This window comes from Phocoena sinus, chromosome 11 (assembly GCF_008692025.1).
Source record: "Phocoena sinus isolate mPhoSin1 chromosome 11, mPhoSin1.pri, whole genome shotgun sequence".
NCBI classification, from domain to species: Eukaryota; Metazoa; Chordata; class Mammalia; order Artiodactyla; family Phocoenidae; genus Phocoena; species Phocoena sinus.
Window position 1 is genome coordinate 4,484,346 of NC_045773.1, and position 23,860 is coordinate 4,508,205.

The following is a 23,860-nucleotide window of genomic DNA, read 5'->3' on the forward strand; positions in this document are numbered from 1 at the left end:
CCTGCCGATGCAGGGGACACGGGTTCGTGCCCCGGTCCGCGAGGACCCCACATGCCGCAGAGCGGCTGGGCCCGTGAGCCATGGCCGCTGAGCCTGCATGTCCGGAGCCTGTGCTCCGCAATGGGAGCAGCAGTGAGAGGCCCACGTACCGCAAAAAAAAAAAAAAAAAAAAAAATACAATGAGGTATCACGCCACACCCGTCAGAATGGCCATCATCAAAAAATCTACAAACAATAAATGCTGGAACGGGTGTGGAGAAAAGGGAACCCTCCCACACTGTTGGTGGGAATGTAAATTGGTGCAGCCACTATGGAAAACAGTATGGAGGTTCCTTAAAAAGCTAAAAACAGAACTACCATATGACCCAGCAATCCTGCTACTGGGCATATACCCAGAGAAAACCATAATTTGTAAATATACATGCACCCCAATGTTCACTGCAGCACTATTTACAACAGCCAGGACATGGAAGCAACCTAAATGTGCACAGACATAGGAGTGCATAAAGAAGATGTGGTACATATATACAATGGAATATTACTCAGCCATAAAAAAGAACAAAATAATGCCATTTGCAGCAATATGGATGGACCTAGAGATTGTCATACTGAGTAAAGTAAATCAGACACAGAAAGACAAATATTATATGATATCGCTCATACATGGAATCTAATTTTAAAAAACAATACAAGGGCTTCCCTGGTGGCACGGTGGTTAAGAATCCGCCTGCCAATGCAGGGGACATGGGTTCCAGCCCTGGTCCAGGAAGATCCCACGTGCCACGGAGCAACAAAGCCCATGCACCCCAACTACCGAGCCTGTCCTCTAGAGCCCGCAAGCCACAACTACTGAGTCCACGTGCCACAACACTGAAGCCCACACACCTAGAGCCCATGCTCTGCAACAAGAGAAGCCATCACAACTAGAAGCCCGTGCACCACAAAGAAGAGTAGCCCCCGCTCGCTGCAACTAGGGAAAGCCTGCACGCAACAACGAAGACCTGATGCAGCCAAAAATAAATAAATAAATTTATAAAAAACAAAACAATACAAATGAACTTATCTACAAAACAAGAACAGACTTACAAATGTCAAAAGCAAACGTATGGTTACCAAGGGGCTGGTGGGGAGGGATAAATTGGGAGATTGGGATGGACGTATACCCACTCCTATATGTAAAATAGATAACTAATAAGAACCTGCTGTAGAGCACAGGGAACTCTACTCAATACTCTGTAATGGCCTATATGGAAAAGAATCTTTAAAAAAAGAGTGGGCAGAGATATAGGTATAACTGATTCACTTTGCTGTGCACCTGAAACTAACACAGCATTGTAAATCAATTATACTCCAATAAAAATTAAAAAAAAAAGAAAAATCAGCTCAAGCCCAAGAACAGGGTGGAGGTGACCAAAGGGGGCAGAGGGGCGGGGGCACTCACCAACGAAGGTCTTCAGGATGGGGTCGATGGGGTGCGGCTGGTCCGAGATGAGGAACTTGAGGGCTGTGATGACGGTGCAGCGGGTGTGTGGCTGACCTGCAGGACGGGAGGGGGCACTTGGGGCTGGCGCGGCGGGTCCCGGACACCCGCAGGCCGGAGGGCGCTGAGGCTCCCCTCGCCTCCGTGGGAGACAGAACCACGTCTCCTCCCCACACGAAACGCCCCGCACATCTCTGGGGAAGCTGATGCTACCACTTTCCTTGGCAGCCCAGAATCGCCCCTGAATTCTTCCTACTTCGGCTGAGAGCGTAAAACTGCCAGCTCTCAGGCAGCCACACCAAGGACAGGAACGGACGAGAACCCAGGACAGGGCTCAAGCCGAAGAAAGACCTCTCTGCCCAGGCCTTGGGGCTGCATCCTAGTTTTCAGACACATTATCTCAATTAATCCTCAGGATTAATTAATCCTAGTCACCGGTTGATAATAATAAAAAATCACATAGGGCTTCCCTGGTGGCACTGTGGTGGAGAGTCCGCCTGCCGATGCAGGGGACATAGGTTCGTGCCCCGGTCCGGGAGGATCCCACATGCTGCGGAGCAGCTGGGCCCGTGAGCCATGGCCGCTGAGCCTGCGCGTCCGGAGCCTGTGCTCCGCAGCGGAAGAGGCCACAGCAGTGAGAGGCCCGCGTACCACAAAAAAAAAAAAAAAAATCATATAATATTAGTAACAATAATTAATAAAAATTCTTCTTAATCTCCATTTTACACGAGGAGAGACTGGAATGGTTAAATTCACATCTAACGTCACCCAGCAGGTCCAGAATTCACCAGCTGCTTCTGAGCCCTCTCTGTAGGCTTCTCCAAGGAGGGAGCAGTTATGCTTCAAGCAGGCTGAACTCACTTAATTTTGCTTTTCTGCTTGCTTTCTGAGTAGAGAAGCGGCAGAAAGGGAAGGGAGTACACTTCCCATTAGGGTGAAGGAGATTAGTTGGCAGCTTCCACCCCTCCGGCACACAGCACTGAATGGGTTAAGGCTGTTTCCATCCAAGACTGCAGTTCAAGACTCAGCAGAAAGTTTACAATCTGATGCTAGGGTATGAGTGAGTGAGTTACTGACTTCAGACTTGTAGTTTTTTCCTTTTCTCTTTCCATCCTGACTGGCTCCTAAGAAGATTCAGGGTGGGTGATAAAGGTAATACACATAGAAGAGGATTAACTGAATTAAGAAGAACGAGGCCAAGGACAAAGTGAAATGGAAACCAGAGTGAGGGGCATGCAGCGAGAGGCAACTAGAAAGTCCTATGAACTTGCTAGAAGCAGGCCGCTGATTCGGCTCTAAGCATCCCAGCAGCCAGCAGTAAATAGGAAATGTGACTGGTTAGCTGGTTCAACAGCGGGCACGAGGTCTAAACAAATCTGAACTTAGAAAAGGCAGGGCTGCCCCTCATCCCAAGACTCTTGCCTCCCAAGGTTCCTCGTGAAGAGCCCTGTGCAGTGTTAACAGGTGAGGTCCTCAACGTGGTTGTCCTGCCCACACAGCGGTGAGGGCCCAGAGCTGCTGCTTGTATACCAGCAACCCAGGAAGGGCTTAACTGGAATCACTGACACAGCAGCAACAGTGGATACTAGCAATACTAATTAGGTACCACCCACTATACCAAGCACTTTGGCTGCATTATGTCAACTAACACAGCACTGACCCTACGGGGACCAGGGGACTAGCTCAAGGCCTGGAGGCCTTTCGCCCTCAGGGGCTTTCACCTGCCTAAGAGCCCACAGTCCACCTGCCCGCTTTCTTCCCCCCTGAGCTGCAGAACACCCCGACGCGCCCTAACCCCAGAACATAAGACCTGCCTTCCTCACCCCTTCCCTGGCCCTCTCCACACCCCGGGGCCTGGCATCCAATCCTAGCCCATGTTTACATTTGCTCCTGCCTCATGCTAGCCCGACACAGCTGCATTCTGCAGGCTGCCATTTCTGGCCCCTCAGAGAACTGCCTTTACTAACCCTCACCTGGAGCACAAGGCTGCTGTCCACAACAAGTGGCATCGCGAAAAGTTTATTTGTTGGAAGGACACATCAAGGATTCTGTCCCCTCCATCCCAGACGGTCCCACAGGAAGAGGCCTTTAAATCTCAGGAAACACTGTTTTTAATGGCTCCTCTGCCTTGAACCTTGTCAACACTGTGACTCTCAGACCTGACTACCTGGACAAGTTCACCCTATGTGGACCTCTGCCCACCTCCGATCTGGGCTGCCTTTGCCCACCCCTGTGCCCCTACCTGCAGCAAGTTGCTTCCGGAACCGCGGCAGGAGGAAAGGAGGGTTCACGAGGACCAGCTTCCCGAGGCACTCGGCCACCACCCCCCGGGTGCCCTCCTCGGCGCCCTCGCAGCGCTGGAACAGCAGGGCCCAGATGTCCTCGGTGTAGGGCTTCAGGCTGTCGGGCTGGGCGGCCCCCAGGGCCTCCCGGAGCGAGTGTAGCAGCAGGTACCGCCGCCGGGGCTCGGCCTCCATCTGCCCCAGCAGGAAGGGCAGGAAGTCAGGCAGGTTCCCCGCACCCACGCGGCCCAGCGCGTAGGAGGCAGCTGCCCTCACGTCCTCGCTGGGCGAGCCCAAGGCTTCCAGGAGCACCGCCTTCAGCTCCCGCTGGGGACCTGGCCCGGCCACCTGGCCCACCTCGGCCAGCGACAGGAACGCCAGGACCTTGACCCCTGGGCTCGAGCTGGGCGACCTGGCATCGGAGACCAGGCGGTTGACTGTGCCCGCCACCTCCTGGGGACAGGCCACCGCGAGGGCCGCCACGCACCGAGCCAGCGAGTGGAACACCTGCTTGTGCAGGCCGGGCCCGCCGTCCGCCACCTGCTCGTAAACGGGCGCCGTGAGCAGGCCAACGAGCTCGGCGTAGTCCACACACGGCGGCCGGGTCCCCACCAGGGCCTGTAGGAAGCCTTCGGCGGCCGCTAGCACACCGGCCGGCAGGAGGGGCGAGCGCAGCAAACGCAGCAGCTCTGCCAGCACAGGGCCGCTGACCTCGGCCAACGAGTCTGGCTGGGCGCGGGTCACGGTGGCGAGGAAGTCCACAGCCAGCTGGGCCACGTGCATGTCGTTCTCACTGACAAGGGAGGGCAGCTCGGCCAGCACGGCTCGCACGGCGGATGGCGGGAGGCCGAGGCCCTGACTCTGGGCTAGGGCGGCCAGGGCGGCCAGTGTGGCCAGCCGCAGCGCCCGCTGGTTCTTCCGCAGGAACGAGGCCAGAATGGGCAGCGCCTCGGCTAGTATGGGCTGCAGGTCGATCCGCAGTGGGGACACAGCCACCAGTGTCAGCGCCTTGACGGCAGAAAGCCGGGTGATCTCATTCCGCAGGCGGTCCAGGAGAAGCAAGAGTGACGGCTCCAGGTTATCCCCGAGCCGGTCACCCAGGTGGCCCACGAGGTGGCCCATGCAGGAGATGGCCCGCTCCTTCACCTCCTGGTCCAGGTCGGTGGCACGAAGCCGTGCCAGGGTGGCCGCGGACATCTCTCCAATGTAGGGCTCGGGGTCCAGCATCCGAGGCCCGTCCAGCGGCCACAGGGCCCTCACCAGCTCCTGGAGCACCAGCAGGGCCTCGGCTGCAATCTTGTAGAAAGGGTCAGCCACGCAGGCCATCACAGGTGGCAGGAGAGCGGGCAGCTGGGGGTGGAAGGCCTCAGCCGGCTCTGTGCCCAGCAGCCCCTGCAGGAAAGCCAGGGCATCCATCCGGATGGTGGAGGAGCTGGAGCGGTCCGCCAGCGAGAAGACGATGCCTGGGGGTGGGGAGGTGGGGGGGGGTGGGAGGCAAGGTTACCAGGCCACAGACCCTGACCCAACTCAGCCCTCCCTGGATGCAGGGGTGGAGTACCCTCAGGCGTCTGAGCTGGACCCAGGCACCTGGGATCTCATGCAGCGGATTCTATGAGGTCAGGGCTTGGCCAGGGCCAGGGCTGAGGACACAGGCCAGGAAACCTATTTAAAAACAGAACATGGGGCCTGCACCCCGGCCCTGTTTTCACTGCTGGCAGTGGGGAGCCACTGTAGGTTGCTGAACAGGGGCACTCTCAGGGATTGGGGGCTGGGGTCTGGGTTCAGGAAGAAGCCCAGAACAGCAGACACTGGGTTCCAGTCCATCCTACCTGCTACCAGCACGGGCATGTGCTCTGCCAGGCTGCCCGGGAGGACGCCTGCCAGCTCGGTGAGGAGGCTGAAGCAACCCTGGCGGGCCCTGACACTCCGATCTTTAAGCTGCTTCTGCAGGGCCTTAATCACAAGAGGCACCTGTGGATGGAGGGCGGAGGTCAGTGACCACCCAGGAACCTCCACACCCCACCCACTACTGGGGGACTCGGCCCGGGCACCTGCCCATGGAGGACCCCCAGCGTGGAGAGGATCATTCCACCCCAAGCTTCCCATCACTTGCTCTGTACCAGGCACCTGATTCCACACTCACCTTCTGAGGTGGGTACTAGTCCTGTGCCCAGCTGACAGATGGGAAACAGGCACAGAGTTGAAGTAACTTGCTCAAGGTCACCGGGCAGTGTGGTTCTCACTCCTACACCTGGTGAGGGTGAAGCACTGGGGCCCCCTTCCCTCCTCCAGCGAGATTCCCTCCCCAGGGAGCTCATCCACTTCCGAGTTGAGGATTCCCCTGAAGCAATGACTCCTAGATCTACATCTCTGACACGAGACTTGTGTGCCGACTGCCCGCCAGACACCTCTACTCCGGCATCCAACGAGGGCTTCGAACATAAATGTCCAGAACAGAACTCTAGACATGCCCCCGCTCCACCCTCCACCATGTCAGGGACTGCACTATTTTTAGCCAGAGCCCCGAACTCACATGACACCTCCCTGCCTCTTGCCTTTCACATCCATCTGCAAACCCCAAAACTATCTCTCAAGTCCGCCCACCTGTCCCCCTGTCCCCTGCCCAAGGCACCAAGCCCTTTCACCTGCACAGCTGCAGCGGCCTCCAGCCCGTTACAATCCATTCCCCACACAGCAGCCAGCGTGAGCCTTTTCAAATGTGAGTGGGATCCCATAATTCCCCTCCCGTGGCATCTACCCTCTTAGAATAAAACTGAACCCCCTTGCTGTGGCCTGGAACCCTCCTCGTGCTGTTGGCTATCTGCCCGAGACTGTGTGGTCCAGGGGCAGGGACTTCATCTGTCTTGCCCCCTGTTGTGCCCCGCCACTTCATACACAGGGCCGGGCACACAGCAGGTGTTCGGTACGCACAATCCAGTGGGTGGAGAGATGGGGGGCGGTGGGAGGGTGGGGGGATGGAAGAGCGAAGGGTGGTGAGCAGGAGGGAGGGGCAGGGGGAGGGCGGGCAGGCACACCTGTCCTCGCAGCATCTGGAGGCTGCTGCATGACTGGGTGGGCTCCTCCACAGCCTCCAGCCATCCCTTCGGGGGCCGCGTCTGCCGCAGCAGCACAATGTAAGCCCCGAACACGTCCGCCTTGACGTTCTCCTCGCGTTCCCTGAAGCGGCGGATGAGCACGGGCGCCAGGGTGCAGTGGAAGTTGGTCAGCAGGTCGGGCCGAGAGCTGATCAGGGCCGCCAGGCACTTGGCCGCTGCCCGGCGCACCTTCCAGCTCATGTCATCATCGTCGCTGTACTCGTCCTCGCTCTCTGGGGCGGGAACCAGACACCCATGGAGCCCTGCGCACCACCCAGGGCGGTCTCCCAGGATGGAAGGGTCAGAAGTGAGGGGGCAGTGAGGAGGGCTCCGCCGGGGCCTCACCTTTCCATGGTCACTACCCGTTAATGAACACCCGCCCTGTGCTAGGGGTGGCGTCAAGCAGGGAACCAGCTGGAGGTAGGCCAGGGTCCTCCCGCTGCCTCCAGACTCTTGGTTGTATTGACTACACCAGGGAAAAACTGACTCCCAAGCTTCCAGTGAGGATTTAGGGAATCCATTTGGGGCACAAGACCCAACCTTTGGTTTCAGGACTGGCTGCGTGATGTTTCATTTACTGGGATTTCAGAAGGGAAAGGTGATAGCTCCCCTGCCCCAGACAGAGTCCTGATTCCAGCTTCCAAGCAGGACTAACAATTAAGGAAAAGCTGTGTTTGTGTGTATCTCCACTCTCCAAGCTCCCCCAAGAGATCAGAGCTCAAGTCTTCACCATGCCTCAGGAATGAAGGTGTCTTGAGCCCCCTTTTATAGATGATACATATAAGGCTCAGAGAGGACGAAGACTCTCCTGAGGACACACAGCTAGAAACAGCAGAGATGAATGAGGCCCACAAAGCCAACTCATACATCTGGGAGACACACATGAGGCTCAGAGGGGGACGGTCCTCCCTAGGGACACCCCCAGGCACAGGCTCAAAGGCCAGCATATTCCTACCCACGCTGCCCTGCAGAGAACTCAGACTCTCAGAGCACTGCATCTGGACAAGCCACAGTGGGCCAGATGGATGGTCCCCCAGATGTGTCTTGTCAGCTTAGCAGATGTGTCCCCTCTGATGGACCCTTGTTATCTCCACCCTATGTCACCCATGAAGAAACATCCAGAGCTCCCTGTTACTAACAAGAAAATGCCCAATCTCCTTGGCCGGGCATTTGAGCCCAAAATGCCTGTCCAATCTCATCTCCTACCACTGCATCTCGCTCTGAGTACCCATCAGGACCTAAGGCCTTCACCTCCATCAATGCCTCCAGGGCCCAGGGCCTTCCCTCTGAGTGACAGACAGACCCACAGGCACAGAAGCAAAGAAGCCATTGAGTCCATCCCCCATCCAGGTATCTCTCCCTGTCAGTGCCAATCATTCCACCCCTAGAGCTTCACTCTGCTGGGTTAAAGCAATGGCTCTTGGAAGCCGTAACTAAAAGGGTACAGAGATGGCAGCACGAGGTGGGGGAGTCTGGCAAACATGGCTCCAAGTCCCAGCTACGACACTTCCTAGCTGTGTTATCTCAGGCAAATCTCTTCTCATTAAGTCTCAATCTCCTTGTCTGAAATATGGGGATGATAATAAATATCTGGTTTCCCAGGGTCATTATAAGGAACATGAAGTAAGAGAGTACTCAGGGGACCTCCCTGCTAGTCCAGTGGTTAAGAATCCACATTCCAAAGTGGGGGACGTGGATTCGATCCCTGGTCGGGGAACTAAGATCCCACATGCCGTGGGGCAACTAAGCCCGCGCGCCACAACTAGAGAGAAGCCCGAGCGCCACAATGAAAGATTCCACGTGTCGCAACTAAGACCTGACACAGCCCAAAAAAAACAAATAAATATTTAAAAAGAAAATAGCATAGAGGACATCAGGAGATGTTCAATAAACAACAGCAATTACTACTATCTTGTGATCTGTGCAATCAGAGAGTGTCGGTACCACAGAGGATCCAGATTTCCAAGGGCAGGGCTGGAGCCTGAGGAAGAGCTGGGATCAGGATGGGGGCACCAGATGTGGCCCCTGTCTTTGGCTGGGGGATTCCCGGGAAGGCTGCACCCATTTCCACCCACCAGCCCAAGGACAAGTTGGCCACTCACCCTGCTCACTGAACTCACTGTCCTCTGTCTCCATCTGCTCCTCTTCCTCGTCACTGTCATAGTTATAGTTGGGGTCGTGCTTTATGTACTGGAGGCAGAGGCTGGTCACGCTGGGCACGTGGGGGCCCATCTCCTTGGGGCACCTGTGGGGTGGGATGCGGGAGGCTCTGCTGGACCCAGGCAAGACAGGGTTGGGGATGGGGCCCAGTGGTGAGTCCTGAGACCTGACTGCTCTGAGGCCAGCATCCTGCCCCCACACCATCCCCACCAACTTCTCAAAGAAACCCCAGGGCCCCCGTTTTCCAGCACCCCTGTTGCACCTACTTCCTCAGGAAGGCCTCGAATGCCTGGAGGCAGGACTCCCGAAGCTCATCATCATCCAAGTTGCAGAACTCCTCCACCAGGGGCACCAGTCGGTCCAGATGGGTCCCTGCAGGGCCAAGTGGGTCACTGAGGCAAGGCAAGGTGAGGCCAGACCATCTCCAGGGCTCCCCCAGCCCACAGCATTCAGCCTGTACCTGCACCTGCAGTCCTGGCCACTGCAATGTTAATCAGAGGCTTCAAAGTCAAGCAGATGTGGGTTCTAGCCCTGACTCAGCACCCTATAAGCTATGGGACCTTGGGCACATCGCAACATTCTTTAACCTCAGACCACTCATCCTCACAGTAGGGATAACAATGCCTACCAGCCAGAGAGTTTGTCAAGGTTAACGGTAAGATTCAGATAAAGATCTCCACCCAGGTCCTGGCACGAAGCAGGCACTCAGTAAGTAGCATCTGTTGTTGAAACTATCACTCATGTTCTTGCCTTATTTCCTGCGCTAGGTTGTAGACCTGGGCAAGGAAAGTGGGGAGGCAGGCACTGCCCTTACAAACCAGGCAAGAGGGGCCCCCCCCACTGCCCCCGGGGCTTTATACGGATTCTGCCCTAGCTCCTCTCCAGCCGTACCCTTCCCCACCCTGAACCCTGTCCGGTCCTGTGCAGTTCTCTTGGCCAGGTCCATGCTCCCGAGGGTGGCTGCTGTTTGGGGGGATGTGGACAGAGTACGGACTGCAGGCTGGGGCCTCCATGTGTGCTTTTAAGGTCCCCTGCAGTGAGCGAGCCAGAGGGGAGGGAGGGCAGACCGTGGCCACTCTACTTACACTGCCCTGTTCTAGCCCGAACTAACTCCAAGGTGTTTGAGAATAAATTCAAAACTGATTGCAGGATTCCATTTCTACAAAACTCATCTCTGGTGACAGAAAGCAGGTCAGTGGTTGCCTAGGGTGGGGCAGAGGGTGGATGGACTACAAAGAGGCACAAGGAAACTTTTGGGGGTGATGGAAATGTTGTGCATCTTGATTGCGGTGGTAGTTTCACAAGTGCGTGAAAAGGTCAAAACACACTGAATTGTACACTTTAAGTAGTGCGGTTTATTGTACATACATCATCCCTTTGGAGGCATGACTTATAATTACCCTCGCGAGCCTCTGGGTAGGGCTCAGAAGCAGGTTGAGCTCAGGGCCCACCTGGCTGCCTCTCGAGCCCTCTTCCTCTTCAGGCGCTTCAGCACCGCCACCGACCCTCCCCACCTCAACCACGCCCCCTAACCAGAAGCTGCTCACCCGGGCCCCACCCCCTCAGCCCAGGTCCCGCCCCTCTCCCGGGATCCCCGTAGTCGGCCCCGCCCCCTCACGTGGGGCCCCGCCCCCTTACCGAGCCGGTGGCCTGCCTGGCGGCCAACGCTGCCCAGGCACTGGATCAGGGTGCGGATCGCCGCGGGGCTCGCGGGCGCGCGTGGGCCGGGCAGCCGGTCCAGCAGGTGGTCCGCAAGCTCGACGAAGAGGTCGGTGCTGCAGGCGGCCGCCAGATGGCCGAGCGCCCCAACGGCCCGCTTGCGCACGGCCAGGCGCGGACTGCTCAGCTGCGGAAGCAGACACTGCAGGAGGCTGGCGTGGAAGGCGCCCAGCGGGGCGCCCAGCCTGGGGAGCCGGAAGGAAGGGGTGTCGTGCGAGGCCCCCCCCGGCGGGCAGCCTGGGCCAGGCACTGCCCCTCTCCCCATGGGTGCCTGGCCGCCTCCCCCATTATGACAACCCAAGGACCCTCACCCTCCCCATCACTGAGGCCAGAGTGATCTAAAGTGGGCCTCAGGCTTCCCTGGTGGCGCAGTGGTTTAGAGTCCACCTGCCAATGCAGGGGACACGGGTTCGTGCCCCGGTCCGGGAAGATCCCACATGCCGCGGAGCGGCTGGGCCCGTGAGCCATGGCCGCTGAGCCTGCGCATCCGGAGCCTGTGCTCCGCAGCGGGAGAGGCCACAACAGTGAGAGGCCCGCGTACCGCAAATAAGTAAATAAATAAATAAGTGTGCCTCTGCCTAACTCCTTCAGTGGCTCCCCAATGCCCTTTAGATAAGCTGAGCTCCGGGCTCAAGGCAAGAGGGAACACCAGAGAATGGTTTCTGCACAGATAGAACGCAGCCCCCTGCAGCAGCTTCTTTCCCACCTTCAAACCAGGCCTGTGCTTTTCCTGTCCCATGTGTCCTGAAACCTTTTCTTCTCTCCCTCTACACCAACACATTGACCTCACCCTCCCATATCTCTCTGTCCAGCCCAGACCTCTCTCCTGGGTTTCATTTATTTATGTGTTCACCTACTGTGTGACAGGGCCTGGGCTGGAAACTCGGGAGAGCAAGACGGACTCTGGCCCTCAGTCCTGCCCTATGGAGTTTTCGGTTGAGTGGGTACCTCCCAGGCACCTCAAATTCAACATGTTCCAAACGGAAACCATCACGCCCACCCCGACACTGCTCCTGGAGTGCACCTACACGGCAGTGGCCCTGTGTCTGTGCCCACAGTTAGGAAAGCCAGACCCCTGGGTGTCAGCCTTGAGTCTTTGCCTCTCATCCACTCCAAGCACTGTGGAGTCCACCTCCTAAATACAACCTGAATTCACCTGCCTGCAGAAGCCTTCTAAGCAGTTTCCCTGCCCATTCAAGCCCCTCCCATCTTCCGTGCACTCTGCACATAGAAAGATCAGTCTAAAACACACAAATACACCCAGGGCATTCCTCATGCCTGCCGAGAACCCCTCCATGAGCCCCTCACACTTTCAGTAGAATCTTCAGTCAACTGCCCCACCCTCCCAGCCCTTATCTCTCCACACCAGCCCCTCCTCATGACACCCCATGACTGCCTTGCACAACCCCCAGGACCTCATGTCTCTCTGGTCTTTGCCCTCTGGGCCGAAGGCAGGTCCCCCATACGGGGTCCCCCTTATGCTCACCCACGCCTGGCCAAGTCCTGCCCACCCTTGAAGGCTCAGCTGGCTGGACCCTCTCTAGGAAGATTCCCCACCCCCCAGCTGGGTTAAGGGCTCCTCCTCTGAGCTCCTGCAGGCCCTGCTCTTAGCCGTATTGTTGTTCTTACTCCATTCACAGGTTTATGTGCCTGTGAGCTTTTCCTTAGGGGCCGCCAAGACCCAGCCAACTCCATATTCCCAGAACTAGTCCAGCACCTGACATTTTTCCAGTAGGTGCTCAAATCTTGAGAGGCTGAATGAATGAATACTTTAAAAATGTGTAGTGCAATTTAAAACCAAGGCCCAGCTATACTAATCCAAGAGAAGAAGAAAAAGAGAAAGAAGGGCCGACGGAGAGGATGAACACACGTGGGCTCCAGCTATGGAGAGACCTGAATTCAACACCTAGGTTCTGCCATTTATTGACTGTGCCTGCAGACAGGCCACATCACCTCTCAGAGCCCAGAAAATGGTGACAAATGAGTTCTCCTGGGACACTGCTGGTACGATTAAAGAGCCCTAGCACAGGGACTGGCGTACAGTAAGTGCTGGCTCTGTGAATTTGAGACCCTCCCTGTCCCCCTGTCCTCCTTGCCCAGGGTGGCCTCCCGCACCTGCTCAGCATGTCAGAGAGGATGTCCAGGGCTTCCAGCTGCACAGCCACGTCCTCCTGCTGGGCGATGGCACTGGTGAGCTGGCCTGTGATCTTCCGGCACACACTGGCGGCCAGGCCAGAGCCTGCACAGAGCACAAGGTGGGTGCGGTGAGGCCCAGGGCTGGCCTCCACCTGTGGTCGGCCTTTGCTCTGGTTGTGTTCCTGAGCCCACATCCCTCAAATCCTGCTGACCAGGGAAGCCAGGGGTGGCGTGGTCCAAGGTTTGACGCAGAGTCAGACCAAACTAAAGGAGACAGCCGGGGAGCTAAAGAACCGAGGGTGGACCTGCTGGCTGGCTCACCCCACACCTGACCCCTTTGCCCTTTGCCTTCCAATGGGGAGGTGGGAAAAGTTAAGCACTTCTTTCCTAGACTCCTTTGCTGCTTGGAGAGGCCAGGTGACCATGTTCTGGCCATTGAGATACAGGTCAAAGTCTTCTAGGGAAACATGTGCTTTTCTTATAAAGGGCAAGAGACATGCGTAGAGACTTCAGCCCTGTCCTAAATGAGCTTCTGAATGGCTGTAAAAATGGAGTGGCTGATCCCTTCAGAGTTATGTGAGAAAAGTAATCCCCTACTTCTTCAAGCTGCCATTAGTTAGACTTCGCTACTTGCAGCTAAAAGCATCCCTGAAACAGAGCCATGAAGTTTAACAGATCTGGGTCTGAATTCTCTGCCACTTATTAGCTGGCTGACCTTGGGTAAGTCCTTTCACCTCACTGAGCCTCAGCTTCTTCAATCATAAACTAGGACAAATAGCAATAGCACCGAGTCCCTAAGACCTGAGTACCTGTGGCTGCAGGGGGGAGCTCCGACAGGACGGTCTTGAGGCCGATGCCAGCGATGTCTCGGAGCTGCTCCTTGTCTGACCGCATGTTGGCACAGAGGGCATCCACGATGGTCTCCACCTGGTACTCCTTCACTTTGCCCACCAGAGGACCCAGGCTGAGTATGGAGGGAGGGAGGGAGGAGGTCCAAAAGCCCAGGCTCAGCTCGAGTCGGGCTGCCCCTTATATCCCCTCATGTCTGTGGGGCCACATGTGCTGAGGAAAAGGCCCCAGATCAACAGGGGACTTCCTATTTTGCCAGAAAGAAAGGTACCGTCTGGGTATGCCAACATCATTCCTGGCACCTCCCAAACCTGCATCTCCTCTTGGGTTTTACATCTCAGTATATGGCCAAACCATCGAACCCGGCAACCTCAGCTGGAAACCAAGGAATGCCCAAGAGTAGGGTTCTCAAACTTGCCCGTGTATCAGAATCCCCTACAGGACTTGTTAAAACAGATTGTGGGACTTCCCTGGTGGCACAATGGTTAAGAATCCACCTGCCAATGCAGGGGACACGGGTTTGAGCCCTGGTCTGGGAAAATCCCACATGCCGCAGAGCAACTAAGCCCATGCGCCACAACTACTGAGCCCGCGCTCCACAACGAGAAGCTACTGCAATGAGAAGCTCATGCGCTGCAAACGAAGAGTAGCCCCTGCTCGCCACAGCTAGGAAAAAAAGCCCACATGAAGCAATGAAGACCCAACGTAACCAAAAAAAAAAAAACACATACAACACAGATTGTTGGGCCCCACCCCAGCTTTTCAGACTTAAGGGTTCTAGGTGGGGCTTGAGAATTTACATTTCTAGCAAGTTCGCAGTAGATGCTGACGGTCCAGGGACCACACTTTGAGAACCTGCCTTAGAGGCTTGCTTCTCCAAGTGCGGTCACAGATCAGCACTACCTGGAGACGCAGAGATGCAGCAGGTCAGGTCCTACCCGACAGCTACCGGACCCCCAGGCGATTCGAACGCACGTGAACGTTTAAAAACTGCACCACACTGCTTCTCAGCCTTCAATGGGCATTGCCATCACCTGGGGCCTTTTAAGAAATGGTTACCCAGGTGCCAGCCCCAGAGTGTCTCAGTTAGTTGGCTTCAGGTGTGGCCTGGAGCTGGGGATTTTTTTTTTAATTCCCCAGGTGATTCTAACATGCAGTCAAGGCTGAGAACCTCTGACCTAAGAGTGGTTCTCAGATGACAGTGTGCATTAGAATGCAGATTCCCGGGCGCTACATCCTCACCTGCCCACCCCAGCCCACTCCTGAATTAGAATCCCTGGGTGGGGAGCACACAGTTTAAACAAGGGTCCCAGGTGGCCGCAATGCACACCACTTTGCAAACTCTTGACCTCTTCCTCTAGGTAATCACAGGTCTTTCCACTCTACCTTCTATAGCACTGGTTCTCAGTAGGGGTGATTCTGCCCTGAGGGGCGTTTTGGATATTTACTGGGGGGGGGGCTTCTATTAGTTATGTTCATCACAACTAATGAGACGGCACGTCTGCCTTTTATTGAGGGGATGGGGGAGGGGGGGTTTGGGTTGGGGAGGTCGGGGATGATAGAAAGACAATATTGCAAAACCATGTTCCATGTCCTGCTGGAGTTTCTAACATCCCACTGGGCATTCACACAGGTAGAAAGCCTTTGTATAATCTGAGTCAAAAACCTAATTTCATTTTACATATAAACACAAAGTACTTTTCTGCACTATTTTAATATATTAAAATATTAATATTTTAATATACTCTAAAATTTCCCAAAATGTAGTTATCAGGTAACTCGAAGGAAGACTGTACTTTATTGTCCTGGGAAACTTTACCGGGACACGGTCACCATTTCAGAAAATCTCGTAAGATCAATGCTGCCTGTGCTGAGTCCCCAACGTCTACACCTGTCTCCACCTGCTTCCTGCCTTGGCGAGCCTACCTCAGGTGCAGGCTTCTCACGATTTCATGACACGTCTACCGTCAACGTGCCTGAGCACTTACACAGTGAAACACATACTATTTTACCATCAACAGCGTTCCTCCTATTTGTCCTTTATGCTCCGGTTTAAGGCATTATATAAACTGTTTTGTAATCATGTGTAAAGGCAGATTCTATTATGCATGAATTTCATTTCGTGATAAGAAAAGAGTATTTCAGACCATGTGTTATAAAAAGGGGTTTTGCTTCTGCTAGTAGGAAACCAGTCCACCTGATCTCAATTCCACCGTTAGAGGGATGCTCCCGGACCACAAAGCTGAGCACGTCTTGTTCCTGCATGAAACTCTTTACTGAATTCCTGTGCTCTTGGGATCAAGCTGAAATTCACTACCCACCCAGAACACCTGGATCCAGCCCACAGAGTACTGTTGGAGAGGCAGTGCCCCAATTCTGTTGACCCCCCGCCATTCCTCAGTCCCCGGCTTACCCCGTCACACACACACATGCCCTGCACATACCCCACCTTGCTTTTTTCAGCTCTGGGGGTAAACTGGCAAAGGTCTCAGAACGACACCTCATGACGCCTATGGCAAACGCGCCCACCCCCGCCGCGTTCTTTCACCCCCACCACTCCTGTGCATGCCAGCCTGACCTTTCAGCTGCCAACACCTGCATCTGTGCTGAGGGGCTTTCCCTGGCTGGAGATGCCAAGGAATGCATAACGCTTCACCTACCCCAGGAGCAGCCCTCAACCAAGGAAAGCTGGCAGGTGGGAACACTCCAAGGTGCATGTCCTACACTGTGTGCCAGGGATCCCCAGCAGGGGTAAGCTCCACTCACCCACAGGAGAAACTTGCTTGATGCTTTATTGCTTTTCTTCCTTCCCTGCCTCACTTCTCCACCCCCCCTACCTAGTTTCCTGGGATCTCTTTCCTAGTAAACTTATACCTGAATCCTTGCCACAGGGTGTACTTCTGGGGGAACCTACACCAAGTCACTGTCCAGCTCCACTGGGGCTCCAACAGACGCTCAGCAATTCTTCTCTCAGAGGCTGTACCCCAAAGGGTCAGGGACCCTCCCATCACCACCAGGGTCGACACTCACCACTTGACCGCCAGGTTCTGCACCTCCCCGTTCTTGTCCTCCAGAAGCCTGAGAAGCATCTTTACCACCTTGCGTTCGCTGTCCTCATCCAGCTGGATGGAGTCCTTCTGCAGCTCTGACATCAGGTCACTGGTAGCCATGAACCTGGGCAGGGAGGACGGAGGAGGATTGCCGAGCAGCTCCTGGGCCCCGGTGATTTGGGCAGTACCTCAGAGTTCCCCAGAAGCAGACCTTGATACAAAGGGTCAGGGGAAGTCAAGGGCAATAGATTATCTGGGCTGTGGGCACAGTTGGGCTACCACAAGGCAACGCGTGTGTGAGACACCGACTGGGCCAAGGTGGCAGACTCAGACACACAGCATCCCAGCTAAAGGCTTAGGACCTCCAAAGCACATAGCTCCTGCTTCTGCCATTTATGCAAATGTGAACTTGGGCAAGTTACTTCACCTCTCTGAGCCTTATTTAACCTGTCTGAAAAGTGGGGATGAGAACGGTACCTGCCTTGTGGGGCTGTATGGAAGATAAAAGAAGACAATGTATGGGGTGTGCTTAGCACACAGTGGGCACTCAGTTAAGTGTCCCGCCATGATTATAATGTCACGTCATTTGCGTCTCATTCGGGCTAGAAGGTCAAACACAAACCTTGCAACCGAGTCAGGTGTCAGCAGGAAGCCTCTCTACCTGACAGGTGGAGGGGGACTAGCCCCGCCCAGCCCACCCGACCTCAAAGAATCACTCAGCCCTGCCCTCACACCAGCGGGTCTCAAACCGTAGCCAGCATCAGAATCACCTGCAGGGCTTGCCAAACGCTGCTGGGCCCCAGGGTTTCTGAATCAGAAAGTCTGAGATGGGGCCCCAAATTATGCATTTCTAACAAGTTCCCAGATAAGGCTGAGGGGCGGGGACCACACTCTGAGAACTAACGCCCCAGGCCAGGTTGACAGGCAACAGGCATATCTTAGACATAGATGGCAATGGCTGAGCAGTCCCCAGCCACAGCTTGCAGACCCAGGGTGGGCATCAGCGTCAAGGACCACCCACTCACAGCTGGGCAGATCCGTGTGGCCGGATGCCCTGTCCCCGGCATTTGAAATTGCAGTGGAGTCTGAGCTGGAAGGTCACGGAGAGCTGGGGCTGCCGTAGCAACGTGGAGCACCATTCCTGCCAAGATCAGGAGGGGAGAGCAGTCTTAAACTGGCAGCCCTCGGCTGTGTCCACCTAGCAAATGTTCTTCGAAAATTTGAATTATTTATTGACATTTAAAAATTAGAAGTCTGGAGTCGCGAGACTCCAGATTCTCTTGAAACATAATATTTGAATACAGCTGGGGCCAACAGTCCTCTGGTGACTATAACTGGCTCGAGGCAGTGGCGGCTGCCCTCTGTAGGTAGATGCACACTCCCCAGGTCAGCAGGTTCTCCCAGGCCACTGCAGCCGTTTACTGGCTCCTGCAGGCACTTGACAGCAGAGAGGAGAGATGCTGTGAAGTCCGCATCAGAGAGTGGCGGCCCCAAAGAAAGCGTCCAGCTTTTGCTCCCCAACCAGGCCTCTTCACACCAGCCTTGCTTTCTAGCTTGAGCAAGTCAACCAAGAACCCGCTCCCTCTGCCCCACCAAGCCTGCTATGGCAAAATCAGTCACAGTGGGATTCCAGCCTCATCTCTGCAGGCTCAGACCTGCTGCTGGATGTCACAGTGGCCCCTAGGGCCCCTTAGGCAGGAGGGCACTTGTCGGTGTCATAGCTGTTTATTTTTAACAGCTGGGATAAGCCTCAAGCCTGAGAGAAGAAAGGAGGCTGGGCTGGAGGCAAGAAGTGGGTGGCAGGGCTGACCATGCCCACCTGTGGGCCTGGCCACCTCAGGACTAGCAGCCAAGGTAAGATGAAGGATGAGGTTTGGATCTGAGCCAGGACAAGGCCAGGGGTAGCCACATGCACTCCTAAGTCTGTCCAGCTGAAGGGATGTTCAGAGAAGGCAGGCAGGGCCTTGAAGCTGAGTTTCTGCTGCAGTCCATGGAGACCCAGCTCAGCCCTGGCAACCCAAGGGATGGACTCCTTTGCTCAAGATGGCCTCCTGTCTCTCTCTTTCTTCTCCACCTATTGAACTCCCATTCACCTGTCAAGGGCCCAGCTCAAATGTCCTAGTCTCAGGGAAGACTCCTCTCATCACCCTGCCCTATCCTCCACCCACAATCTCTAAGCACACTTGGTCCCCCTGGATAGGACCCTCTCAGATACTCTGCACCCCTCCATTACAGCAATCTCTCACACTGCACTGCAAGCTTGGTCACCAGTGTCCCCCCTGTTGAACTGTGAACTCACAGAGGCCTGTCAGTTCATCTCTGGGACTCCAGGCCAGCAAACAACAGGTCCAAAGAGGCCCTGAGGGGGCAGGGTAAGGGCAGAAGGGGAAGGAGGGTTAGGACCAGCCCCTAACAGGGCTCAGAGCCAACCAGCTGTGTGGAAATCCAAACTCAGAAACTAATCCTTCTGAAATACTCACCAGCACTTCTGACACCCCAGAGTCCTGCAAACACAGCTCTCACATATGCGTGTATAATGTGTGTGGCAGTCCGTAAAGGGGGCATATACAGGAAAGGGTATCATTTGGTAGATAAGAGTGTGGGCACCGAAGTTTGGCTTTAAGTAAATATACTGGCCATACACTTATCACCTGGGTGACCTTGAACAACTGACTCCTCTCTCAGCCTCAATTTTTCCATTTATAAAAATGGGAATTTTCTTTGCCCCACCTCGTAACACCTTTGGAAGGTTTAATAGGACAAGCAGCTTTTGGCATGTAGGCAGCTAGGCTCAGAGAGGTTGCATGAACCACCCAGTATCACACAGCAAGTTGGGAAAAGAAGCACACCGGTCAGGTCTCCTGGCTCCTCAACCAATACTACTATGTTTTCAATAAATGATGTAGGAATTCATGCAAGACCCCTCAATTTACCCATTTCACTGTTGAAGTCTGAGTGGGAGTAGAGCAGCCGCCTGCCCACAGAGTGGGGGCCCAGGACAACAGGGATCGAAGGCTTCCTCCACCTGCCTGGGACCCCCACTTGCAGTCACCGTCCGGCCTCCAGGAGCTAGAGGACACAGTCTCAGTTTCATTCCAGAGAAACCCTAGAGGCGACTCAACTGAAATACTCGGCCACATGGGTGCCTGGACAGCTGGTCAGGCCCCCTGGTATTTGGACTTTAAAAATAGATATCATCCTCATATGCTTGGGGTGGTTTTAAGTGTTCTCAGGGCCGCTGGCAGAGCAGACTGGAAGCGCTTCTCAGGCTCCAGCTGGCAGGGCCAATTCCCTCTCCTGGAGCCTGGACCTGAGGGCCTAGACAGTGGTGCAAATCCCCTCGGCGACTGGCGGGCTGTGTGACCTTGGGCAAGTCACTTCACCTCTCTAAGCCTCTGGAGAACAGGAAGAACAATCACTACCACCCAGGCAGACAGGAAGACTGAATGAGATTACACTGGACAGCAGGGAGCCTGGGACACAGAAAACATTCACTGAGCACCGCCTGTGTACCCAGAACATGCTCTGGACACAAAAGGAGACTGCACAGTCCAGAGGTCCAGGAGCTCTGGGTCTCCCAGGCTTAAAAAGTTATGCAGCAGAAATATGGGCCGGGGGAGGTGCCTAACCCTGCCTGGGTATCAGGAGGCATCCCAAAGAGGTGACACCTGAGTAGCAGCTAGCCTGGTGAAGGGGGGAAATGACGGGGCAGACAAAGAACTTCCAGGTAAAGGCCAGACAGGGGAGGGGACTGGCAGATTTCTGATGTGCCCAAAATCACAACAGTGTCAATCTATTAAGCGCTTACCTGGTGCCAGACACTAATCTAAGCATCCCGCATGTATTAACTCATTTCATCTTCACACCAACCCTCTAGGTGGGTTCTGTTATTATCCTCATTTCACAGAAACAGAAGCTGAGGCTCAGAGGGGTTAAGCAGCTTATCCACAGTCACACAACCAGTAAGTGGCCGGAGGCAGGATCTGAACCCAGGACTCTGGCTCAGAGGCTCTACTAAAGCAAGGCCTCTTGAGCGGTGCTGAGGAATAAACTGCCGAAGGCAGGGGTCAGACCAGGAGGGCAGGGCCTGGGTATCCTTAGCTGTCAGGGGGCCTTGCTGAGATCTCATCCTCTGTGTTAGACTGTCCTGGCTGTGCACCTCGATTCTCCACTTCCTAGCTTTGTGACTGCACCTGGGCCCTTCTCGCCTCTGAGCCTCACTCTCCTTACCTGTAAAATGGCGGGGGGGTCGGGGGGGGGCGAGTAAAGTGACAGAATGTTCAACGGGCTATATCCTCTCTGAGGACTCCTTACAGCACAGAACTGGCTGTGTGATTATGGACCAGTCCTTTTCCCTCTCTGGGCCTCAGTCTCCCCTGAGGAAGAGGGGACTGGGCCAGAAAGGGAGTGGCCCACAAAACCTATAAGCCCCCACCAGAACCATCACCTACCTCTGTCTGCTAAGCCACTCAGCCCAGCCCCCTCCCTCAGGTGGTGTCAGAGCAAACCAGGGAGGCGGGGAAAGGGTGCCCCTATGAAGTGCGGGGAGGAGGCGCGGGGTGATGTTGAGAAGAGAGCAGAGCTGAGGGTACGAGTGAAAAAGTCAGCCCTGGGGTTTGTAGTCCTGGGAGGGGCGCGAGTTTCAATGCGGAGAAGAAGAGGCAGGCGCTGGGATCCCCAAGGAGAGGCCGAGGGCTTCAGTGAGGGTTGAAGAGGAGAGCCAGGGCCCATCAAATGCGGGGAGAGATGCGGGCTGGGCATAAGTGGAGAGAGGAGAGGCAGAGGAAGCGTGTAGAGGGGCAAGCTGCGGTTCAGACGCGGGACGGCAGGCAGGGGCTGAAGTTTGCACGGTGGGAGACGCAGCTGGGCTGGAGTCCCGGAGAGGACAGGGCAAGCAATCCGCGTTGAACTCAGCCCGAGCTTCCGCCGGGCGCAGAGGCGGGGAGGGGGCGTCTCGGGGGCAGGAGTGGAGCCCGCTGCGAGGAGCAGAGATGGGGTCTGCAGGGTCCCGGGGGAGGGCCGGCGCTCCGGGAGGGCAAGGCCGGGGGTTCAGGGCGGGGCGGAGGGGCGGAGAGGCGGGGGCCGGGCAGCGGGCGCACCTGAAGTCCTTGTCGCTGGACGTCATCTTCTCCAGGAGGCTGGAGATGTGGAAGGCGGCGGTGCTCATGGTGTCTGCGCCGCGGGGCCGCCGACGGGAAGGAATATGGCGGCGCGGCGCGGCCCCCTCCCCCGCCGCACGCGGGCTGCGCTCAGCTAACAGAAATAGCCGCCCCCGCCCCGCCCCGCCCCGCGGCGCAGCGCTCGCCTCTGCCTTGGCCGCCGCTGCGGGAGGCGGGAGGCGGGAGGCGGGAGGCGGGAGGGGCCCGCCAGTAGCTCTGTGGTCTCGGCCCGGCGCCAGCCCTGCAGACGGCCCATCACCGGCTTGCACACTCCCACAGACGTGAAGCTCACCACCTATCACCGGACAGCCTCTCTCTATGATTCCTGTGGGCCTCAACCCTGCTCGCGAGACACAGGCATGGTAACAGAGAGTCTCAGGTTCGAACCCCACCTCCGTCAGTTCTGCTGCTGTGAGGCCTTAGCCAAGTTACTTGACCTCTCTAAGCCTCAGCTTTCTCATCTGTAGGCATTCAAGGAACAGGAGCTGCTATTGTAGGTCAAGCCAACCAAAGCACTTCCACCCCCACCCTGCTCCGCATGCGGTCCACCCCAAAGCCAGACAGGATATGGAGTGGACCCTATCGCCCCAGGCCTCCTGCCTGCCACCTCCAACCCTCAGGACATCACGGCCAGTTTCCTCATTTTATAGCTACACAGCTGAGGCCCAGAGAGGCAAAGGGACTTGCTGCAGGTCACATGGCCAGTGAATCTGGGATGGAATCAGGACTGACCCCAGACTGGGCAACAGTTCTTACCCAGAATGAAGCTGTGCACAGTTTCTCCCCAGGTAGGTACAAGCTCAGGGTGGGAGAATCTGTAGGAGGACGAGGAGAGTGGCAGAACTGCTCCAAACAGCCAGGAGGCTGCTGGCTCTTGGGAAAGTGAGTCGCATGTGCAAGACAACCCTGGGTTCAAATCTCTGCCAGGCTGCTTCCTGGCTGTGTGGACTTGGGGTAATGACACAAGCTCTCTGAGCTATGTTCTTCTCACCCATAAGATAGGGATAAAATTAATCTTTATTTTATAACACACTTCTTGGGTACCAGTTATCATGGGTTCCTGGGCTCTAGAGTGGCACTGTCCAACAGAACTTTCTGCAGTGTTGGAGATTTTATACATCTGCCCTGTCCATTATGGTGGCCATCAGTCACATGTGGCTATGGAGCACTTGAAATGTGGCTTAAATTAAATGTGACTTAGTATGATTGAGGAATGGAATACATATTTCTATTTACTTTTAATTAACTTTAAAGAGCCACCTACAGCTAGTGGCTACCATAGTGGACAGTGCATATCTGGACAGTAGGGACACAGCAGGGGACGAGACACACACAGCCTCTGCCCCTTGGGGACCATACATTCTAATGGAGGATGTGAGCATTAAGGAAGTAAGCGATTAGATAAGGAAAATAAGAGCTATACAGAAAACAAAAGAGGGTGAGGGCATAGAGAGTGCCTGGGTGTGGAGGGGCAACTTTAGCCATGTTACTCAGGGAGGGCCTTTTTTGAGGAAGAGACATTTGGGCTAAGACCTGAACAGAGGAAAGGAGGCAGCTGGGCAAAGTTTTGCAGGAAGAGCTCCTCAGACAGAGAGAACAGCAAGTACAAAGGTCCTGAGGTGGGAACAAGTATAGGAGGAAGTGAGGTCAGAGAGGTGGGCAGGAACCAGATCATTTGCAGCCTTTCAGGCCAAGCTGAGGAGTTAGTTAGGATTTTATGTCATATCTCTAGGGAGCCACTGGAGGGCATTAAGCAAGGAGGTGACATGATTGGTGTTTTGGAAAGACCCCTGTGACTGCTGAGCAGTCAGTCGTGCAGTCAAGTGTGATGGGGGCTGCATGAGGGGAGTAGTGGTGAAGGTGGGAAGAAGTGGACAGATTTGGGTATGTTATAGAAATAGAATAAATAATGACACAGCCACTCTAGAAA

At 55.5% G+C, this 23,860-nt stretch overlaps 2 protein-coding genes across 4 annotated transcripts in view; one reads left to right on the plus strand and one right to left on the minus strand.

The window, feature by feature from the left end:
* The window catches only part of CAND2 (cullin associated and neddylation dissociated 2 (putative)), a 28,534-nt gene extending 6,538 nt beyond the window's left edge, over positions 1 to 21,996 (minus strand). For 2 of the 3 annotated variants that reach the window (XM_032648205.1, XM_032648207.1), the window contains exons 1-11: positions 21,871 to 21,996; positions 16,752 to 16,895; positions 13,682 to 13,836; positions 12,852 to 12,975; positions 10,656 to 10,921; positions 9,284 to 9,389; positions 8,960 to 9,102; positions 6,798 to 7,090; positions 5,592 to 5,733; positions 3,723 to 5,225; positions 1,442 to 1,537 (exon numbers count right to left, since the gene is read on the minus strand). In XM_032648205.1, coding sequence (XP_032504096.1) covers positions 1,442 to 1,537; positions 3,723 to 5,225; positions 5,592 to 5,733; positions 6,798 to 7,090; positions 8,960 to 9,102; positions 9,284 to 9,389; positions 10,656 to 10,921; positions 12,852 to 12,975; positions 13,682 to 13,836; positions 16,752 to 16,895; positions 21,871 to 21,938 — 3,040 coding nt within the window. In that variant the 5' untranslated portion in view covers positions 21,939 to 21,996. Of the gene's footprint in view, positions 1 to 1,441; positions 1,538 to 3,722; positions 5,226 to 5,591; positions 5,734 to 6,797; positions 7,091 to 8,959; positions 9,103 to 9,283; positions 9,390 to 10,655; positions 10,922 to 12,851; positions 12,976 to 13,681; positions 13,837 to 16,751; positions 16,896 to 17,796; positions 17,913 to 21,870 lie in introns of all 3 variants that reach the window. The other variant, XM_032648206.1, reaches the window with a different exon arrangement.
* Positions 21,997 to 22,104: 108 nt separating this feature from the next.
* TMEM40 (transmembrane protein 40) overlaps positions 22,105 to 23,860 on the plus strand; it is a 42,996-nt gene continuing 41,240 nt past the window's right edge. The window contains exons 1-2 of the mRNA XM_032650459.1: positions 22,105 to 22,309; positions 22,398 to 22,718. The gene's annotated coding sequence lies outside the window, so the exon portion shown is untranslated. The remainder of the gene's footprint in view (positions 22,310 to 22,397; positions 22,719 to 23,860) is intronic.